This window comes from Equus caballus, chromosome 1, assembly GCF_041296265.1.
Source record: "Equus caballus isolate H_3958 breed thoroughbred chromosome 1, TB-T2T, whole genome shotgun sequence".
Lineage (NCBI taxonomy): Eukaryota > Metazoa > Chordata > Mammalia > Perissodactyla > Equidae > Equus > Equus caballus.
Window position 1 is genome coordinate 32,432,042 of NC_091684.1, and position 7,791 is coordinate 32,439,832.

Here is a 7,791-nt window from a genome sequence, read left to right on the forward strand (position 1 = left end):
TCTTCATTTTACCAACATTATCTTATGAGGTCCTCCCAACAGCGTTGCCCTGCTGAGAGCTGAACCGCGCTGATGAGCGGCCAGGCCCTCTGCTCCATGAGCATCGTCTCCTCAGCCCTTTCAACAGCCCAGTGAGGCAGGTACTAGTCTTATCCCCACTTAGTAAGTGATGAACCTGAGATGCAAAGAGCTTTAGTAAATTGCCTAAGATCAAACAACTGAGAAGAGATTGGGCTCACCTCTGACATCACAGGCTGAGCTCACCTGAAAATTGGAGCCAGTCATGCCAGCTGCCTAGGGGACACAGAAGGAGACAGCACTGAGTACAGGACAAGATTGCCAAAGGTGGAGGGTTCAGTATCCAAAAGTTCAGGGTCAGGTCAGGTGGCCATACCTATGGCAGGAGGCCCTGGGAGGGAGGAGGGTTGGGTGGAGGGGTAGTCTTAACACATCCTTCTTACATCTGGCAGACAGAGGGACTGTCTCCAAGGACCAGGAAAGTGACCTCAGCACAATGAGCTGATTAAACTTGAAGGTTAACTGTCCACTTTCATTGTAAACTGGGAAGAGAAGCTGACGTAATTCAGATTTGTAATAATATAACTTTCTTTACAGTATTTCCTTCCTGCCTTAGCTCAAGATATAACTATTACAAAATCCAGTGTAGCTCTGGGTGAAGTCTTTGGACGGTTGGGAGAACCAGTTGGTCTGCTGGGAAATCCTCTGAAACAGCATGGCGTAGCGCCGAGCTGAGTTTGAATCTTGTTTTTGTTGTTTAGTCAAGTGCCCTGGGCAAATCGATTTACCCTGCTGAGCCTGTCTCCATGTCTGTTAAATGGGGGTATTTAAGACTTCATGGGCTTGTGAGGATAAGAGATGTTCTATAAGGTATCCGTCATGTTCTTGGCTCATTGCAGACACTTGATAAAGTGAGTTCTCTTTCTCCCTTATTCCTAACCTTGACCCAGAGGTGCTTACAACCGGGGCATCAAAGCACCCCCTTCAGGACTCCTGAGATGCAGCAAGGAGAACCTGCACCCTACCCCAGGGAGACGCAGGTACAAAGCCTCAGAGGAACCGCCTCAGGGAGGAGCTTGCCCTCACCTCAGTGTTAAGGAAGGAACATTACCACCTTGGTGCCTGCCTAGACCCCAGATAGTCACCCTCTTCAAAAGGATTGGGGTCATGGAACAGGGAGGGCAAAAGGGCTTTCGGCTTAGGAGCCTACTGGAATTTCCGCAGGCTGATGAGTTTGGTGCGGGTAGTCCACACCCTCCTTCTGGCTATGCCCAGTGCTCTCCTTGGGTTCTGGCCACCTCCCCAGCATACCTCTCCTTTGCCGCATGGAGCCCAGAAAGTCTCAGGCCCTCCATCCACCTCTTTCCAGCTGCCCCTACTAACCCTTGTCCCCGGCATTCCTTTCCCCAGACTTGGGAGGCGAGATACAGCTGCCGCAGTGCTCCCCTCCTTGCTTCCCTCCCTGCTACTGGGCCGTGTAGGGGTAGAAAGAGTACAGACCTGGGGGAGCCACTTCATCGTCTAAGCCTCAATTTCCTCATTGGTAAAAAAAGACCCACCTGCCTTTAAGGGTTTTGCTAAGATCTCTATAGGAAGCAGCCAAGACAGTAACAAAGTTAACGGATGTGGGAAAGTTACAAATGTTTCAGAAAGCTCATAAAATTCTTGCAGTCTCTGACTGTTCATATGGACATTTAGAAAGGGTTAGAACTATATTATTGTTAAGTTTAAAAAGCAAGTTGTAGAAGAGTCTGAATGTATTATATTGGTGTGTGTTTGTGTGCATCCATGTATGTTTGATTAGTTATGAAAATTAAGGAAGGAGAGTTAATAGTTAAGAATGGTTTATCTCTAAGGAGTGAGATTAGGATGATCGAATGACTTCTCCTTTTACTTTGTACACTTTTGTATAGTTTAATTTTTTTTTTAGTATATAGTGCTATTTTATTTTACATGTAACTACTATAAAAACATGCAATAAAGACATAAATAGTGCTAACCAGACCTCTCTCTCCCTTATCCCTGCTCCTTCCTTTTATACCTGAAAATGTTGGTTTATTAGCTCTCTTTGTCACCACTGACCACCCCACCCTTTTCCTTAGAAAAGCCAGAAAAGTAATAGACATAAATGAGCAAATCCCTAGGACTCCCCAGACCCAAAGGGGCTCATAATATCCCCGAGGAGCGGTGTTTTATTTCAACATACCCGCAGCATTGAACAGGAAATGTCAGATTAGACAGTTCCTGAACACCTGGTCTCCAGGAGGGAAACCCAAACCCCACCTAAACTTCGGAGCCTACCAGGGGATCACAGGGGCTTAGCAACTGGCTGCGAGGCTAGGCAGAGAGCATCTACCTTCCAGTCCCATCCTGCCCCTGCCTGTGTGACCGTGGATAGGGCCCTCTCCTCTCTGGGGCTCCGTTCGGTCTACTGAATGGGAGTGACAATGACAACGTCTAAGACTGTTGAGAAGATCAAAGAAGGTATTGCCGGTAGAAGCACATTTTCAATTGCAAATTATCCACCAAGCTAAAGTAGAGCAAGGGACTTACCAGCCTTTGCATGGGGGGGTGGGGGGATACTTTTTATTTTGAGTGAAATTTGTGAATAGCCCCAGAGGGAAGAGGGGAGTAAGGGAGGGGCCTGGGCAGTGGTGACATTTCCTCCACCCTGGAAATCCCAAAACAAACCACGGAGAGGCGGTTCTGTGCCTGTGTGTGTGCTTGTGTGTGTGCGCGTTGTATGCTGGGGAGGGTGCTTTGGAAGAGAGTGAATGTGGGGCACACACAGCGTCAGATCCCTGTTCTAGTTGGGTTTTGAGATCTGCCAGGAGAATCCTATTTCCTGGCTGCATGCTTCAGGCCCAGGGCATAGGAGGGAGGAGCCGCAGAGGAAGCCTGTGAACTCTGCCCTCCGGCCCTTTCCAGGGCACTGTCAGTTCCTCAGGCTGCGGCTGGGATGGGAGGAAAACCAAGTGGGTGTGCCCACGAGGCAACACTAGAGCAGGCAGTGGTCTGCAGGAAAGGACCAGAGCCTGGGCTCCAGGAGACCCAATTCTGCCCCTAGTCAGCTAGGTGACATTAGGCAAGTTGCCACTCCACCCTGGGGCTCATTTCTCCTTCTGTAAATGATGGGGTTGAACTAGAACAGGACCCTTCTGGCTCCATGAGCACAGTCATTCTGTGCCTGCCCATCAGGCACTGGAGCTTCCCAAACAGAGTGCCCATTGAGATCCAGGATAGGAACCTCTGGAATTCCCGCCAGCCTCGGCCAGAAACAGACACAGGCTGTTTTCTTCCCTCTGGTTCCTGTGTCCTGCCCTAACTGTACTGGAAATTTGTGAGCTCATTTTTGTCTTTCTCTCCCAAAAGGAAAGGGAAAGTCAGGGAGGCAGAGAGGAGGCAGACAACAGGGCCGTGTGGCATAGTGAGAAGACAGAGGGAGGCCGGGCGGACCTGGCACAGAGGGTTACTGCAGGGGGCCAGGAGAGAAGACACATACACCAAGATCAGACAAATCAAACTTTATTTAGAAAAGCATATTAGTATTCACCACTAAACTACTGAATGAGGCACATCGGTCCCCTCTCCCCCCCACCCTCACCCCTCCCACTCCCACCCTTTCTTATGGCCTTTGTAGAATACTGGAGACATCATCTCCTGGGTCCGCAAGTGGTCCCAGAGGTCTGGGTTGAGAGCAGCCCACGGTGGTATCAGGCTGGACTGAGTCTTGGACTCCAAAGACGGAGGCCAATGAAATGCCTCCAATACCCAAAAGTTCTGGGCCAGGTCAGGTGGCCACTCCTATGGCACAAGGCCTCGAAGGGGAGGAGGGGATAGGTGTGGGGGCCATCTTACACATCCTCCTCACATCTGGAGAAGCAGCTGGAGGCCAAGTGGGAAGGCACATCTAGAAGAGCCAGTGAGCCCTGGAATGTTTCAGGCACATCTGGATGGATAGGGTACCATGAAGGGCAAGGAACTGTCTGCTCCTGAGTAAAGTCAACTGACCACAGACAGAGCACCATGGGTGGAGGGGCAAAGAAGAGGTCCTTGGGGGGCTGGATCTGAGCTGAGCATGCAGCATAGATAGTGATCTAAAAAAAGAGAAAAGGAACAAAAGCTGGAGCTAAAACCCATTGTTTAGGGTAGAGAGGCACACAGCTCAGTTTCAGGGGTCTGGAATCTTGTCCTCAAGTGATAGCATGAGGAGAATCAGGATTTCTCTTGTGTTAAGGCAAAACGAATCCCCACCCATCTTGGCTCTTCCATTGGATGGTGTTGAACAGAACCTGCTGGGCAGAGGCCGTTCCCTCTCCCCACTCTGAAACTCTCAGCTGGCCCAGGCCAGAATGGTGTTGCCCGCCCAGGGAAGCAGGCCCTGGGAGAGGTGGGCATGACCGGCTCCAGGAATCTGCCTGGCCTCAGCAACACGGACACCTGCAACAGAAGAACCAGAGTCACTGGGTTTCTGAGGCACCCCAAGGATCCCAGCAAAGCCCACTCCCAGGTGCTGGCTGACACTAGTGGCTGGAGCTGAGGCAACAGGTACTCTGCCTGGAGAGTGGCAGCAGGATGCTAGCCTACCCAAGACACTGAAGATAACCATGTGAACAACATCCAACACGTATTGACCCCCTACTGTATATAGTACAGCCTGGTCCAGGCTGCCAGGGTTCAAATCCTCGCTCCACCACTCACTAACTGGGAGACTCTGGACAAGTTACTTAACCTCTCTGTGACTCATTTTCCTCATACGGAATATGAGAATAATAATAGAACCCCCCTCAATAGGGTTGTTGGGAGAATGAAATGAAATGCCTAGTAGGGCTAGACAAATGCTACGGTGGTGACTGTAACACTTACGTAAGCGGTCCACACCCCCACCCAGATCTGCACAACCGCAAGAGAAACCTAACACCTCTCCACCTAAGCTGTAAAAACGGGCTCACAAAAACACATTCTGGCCTCCCCTGTTCTCATTTCTGATCCAGAGAGGACTGAACTTTTTTCAAAGAGCAAACTTTTGAAGGATTTAGCAAAAAGGTTGAATAGTCACAACTCTTTGAACTTTGTGGTTTTTATTGTCACCCCGCCAACTTGCTTTCTGAATAAAAACCCTTTAACTTATAGGGAAGGAGGGGGCTCTAGGTTTTCATTCAAAGGCCTATGACCCCCCTCCAGAAAACCAAGAAGCCTCTCACCTGACAGACGCTGGGCCAGCTGCTCACCCCAGCGCCAGAGTTGTCTTCTCTTTGGTGAGCGTGACCCCTGCTCACGGTCAATGCCAGGATCTCTTACAGGTGCTGTTTCTTTTGACTGGGAAGCCATCCGGGTAACCTTGGCTTCCTTTCCCAAACAACGTGAAGGAATGTTCAAATCCGCCAGTTCCCAGGCCTCTCGCGGGCCTGGCAGGGGCAGCTGTCTTCTTCCTCTGCTAGAGAAATTCCCTGGGAAAGAGAGAGCTCCCAAATCTTCACACGGACTGTAGCCAAGGAGTTGGGCCCCTTAGGAATGAATGACAGCACAGGGCTGCTGGGAACCTCAAGGTGGGAAAAACTGGTCCGGGTCCAGAAGCAGTTAACGCTGGAGACTAAATTTCTTGGGCTTCTTTTACAGCGGGACTTCTCAGAGCCTTTGATATGCTAATGAGCATCGTGAATCTCCAAGAAGGGGAGACAGCACCTTTGACAAATGACAAACCCATTTGGTCTGGCAACCCTCTTTTAGAGGGTAGCTGCTGAGCCAGGATTCCTGGGAACACCCACTGCTTTAATGTAAACAGCGTTGGACTGTAAGTCCAGGGATGGGGTTCTAATCTTACTCTGGCTGTTCCCAAGAGCAAGCTCTGTCTCCATCTGTAGGAAGGAGTGGTGCTCTGTCTCCATCCAAAAGGAAGGAGTGGGGCTCACCCTAACATTCCTTGACGGCGTTGTGGGATCTCTAAGACAAAAGATGTTGGGAGGTAGGGATGGAGCAGAAGCCTGTGAGAGGAAAGCAAGGCCAGGGAAGCTAGTGTGCGTTAGGCTGGCCTCCAGGAACCGCAAGGACAAAGGCTGAGCAGGCAGAGGAGAGAGACTCCAAAAGTATAATGGTACAGCCTGCGGGCCCTTCCTGTCCAACCTCACCTTGCAAACGGGCCCCACCCCACGACATCAAAGCACCGAGGAATGCGCCAGGAAGGACTGCGCAGGATGCCCGCAAAATCTCAAGCTGAAACCAAACTCGTCGCTCCTTCCGGGACCAGCGGAGGCCTGTCCCCAGCTCCGCCCGCGGCGGCGTGCCCGCCTTTTACAGCACTCGAGGCTGGAAGAGGGGCCGGGAAAGGGGTGCTCTTCCGACCGCGGGGCGTGAGGGAGGGGAAAGCGGCGCAGCCAGAAGACTGGTTGCAATTTGGGAGCCTCCCCCGGATCTACGCGGCGCCTGTCCACGTCTCGCTCTCCGCAGGGAAGGGGAAGAGGAACCGCAAGGTTTCGCCTCCGGGCGGCCGGTCTGAGAGTGCGCGTCCGCCCCTCGGATGTAGCCCTGCCCTGGTCCCTGGAGACTGCGCGTCCGATGCAGCGATCCGGACTCTGGGCGGTGGCGCTGCCGCCGGGAGCGAACTTCGTGTCAGGGCGCCTGGGCGCGGGCTGCGGCGGAAACGCAGGGCAAGGGGAGGGTGCCAGGGCGCACGGGCGCGGGGCGGCGGCGGCGGCAGGGAGGACTGGGGCGCTGGTCTCTGGAGGGTCCCCCGCCCCGCGGCGTAGTGGCCTCACGCCACCTCCTGCTCGCCTTGGCAGCGGCGGCAGCAGCCGTAGAGCGCCGAGAGCAGGTAGAGGCCGAGGCAGAGGCCGCCGCAGACGGCGGCCGCCAGGAAGGCGTGGTAGGCGCAGGACATCTGGTAATCCTTGAGGTTGCAGTAGCTGTGACTCTGCGTCTGGTCGATCATGATGCCCGTCGCGGCACCGTAGAGCGCGGCCGCCAGCAGGTCGTGCGCCACGTTGACCAGGAGCCAGCGCGTGCCCAGCACGGGCACCAGCTCGTGCTTGCCCAGCAGCGTGAGGAAGTAGAGGCCCAGGGTCAGCAGCCAGAAGAGCACGGACACGAAGAGCGCGAAGTGCACGGGGCCCTGGTACCTGCTCGTGGCGATGGTGATCCAGAAGGCGGCGCCGGCCAGCAGCTGCAGCAGCCGCAGCACGCCCAGCGGGCCGCGCAAGAAGGCCCGCTGCAGGCGCACCGCCCCGCGGGCCGCGCGCGCCTGGGGCGGCGGCTGGCGCGGGGGCGGCGGAAGCATGGCCCCCGGGCGCGGTGGCGGCGGCGGCGGCGCCCCGAGCAGCGGAATGGCGGCGCCTTGCTCGCGGGGGCGGCCCGGCCGACGTGCCCGCTGCGCCCGCCGCGGCCTCTCGCTCCGCTCCTGGTCCTCCTCTCTTCCTCTCCCTTTTTCCCCACCCTTCCTCCCCTCTCTCCTCCTCCCAGCCCTCCGCTCTTTCTCTCTCCCTCTCTCCACCCCTCCTACCCGCCCTTTCCCCTCTCCTCCTGGGTCTCCACCCCCGCTCGCTCCTCCCGGCTTCCTGCCTCCTCTCTTTGGGCCTCGCTCACCACCCTCGCGCCCCCCTTCCCCGGAGGCGCCAGACTCCCGGCTCGGATTCCGTCCTCCTCAGGGCAGGGCCGAGGGCACCCGCACCCCCCAGCCCGCCGCCGGCCTGCCGCCCCCTCCGGCTGGGGAAGGTTGCCACATTTGGGTCCACTCTGCCCGCCCTGCGTCCCCGGCTTCCCTCCAGCCTCAGAGGGGAA

The 7,791-nt window shown here is 55.0% G+C and overlaps 1 protein-coding gene across 1 annotated transcript; it reads right to left on the reverse strand.

Annotated features, from left to right (window-relative positions):
• Window positions 1-3,527: 3,527 nt before the first annotated feature.
• On the reverse strand, window positions 3,528-7,463 carry MARVELD1 (MARVEL domain containing 1). The gene is made up of 2 exons (XM_023641386.2): window positions 5,223-7,463; window positions 3,528-4,458 (listed from the first exon to the last, which is right to left on the reverse strand). The coding sequence occupies exon 1, from the start codon at window positions 7,289-7,291 to the stop codon at window positions 6,770-6,772; it is 522 nt and encodes a 173-aa protein (XP_023497154.1). The 5' UTR covers window positions 7,292-7,463; the 3' UTR covers window positions 3,528-4,458; window positions 5,223-6,769.
• Between the last annotated feature and the right edge of the window lie 328 nt (window positions 7,464-7,791).

Bases quoted from the DNA above. Each gene is read 5' to 3' on its own strand.
- MARVELD1 (XM_023641386.2), bottom strand. From the start codon at position 7,291: ATGCTTCCGCCGCCCCCGCGCCAGCCGCCGCCCCAGGCGCGCGCGGCC.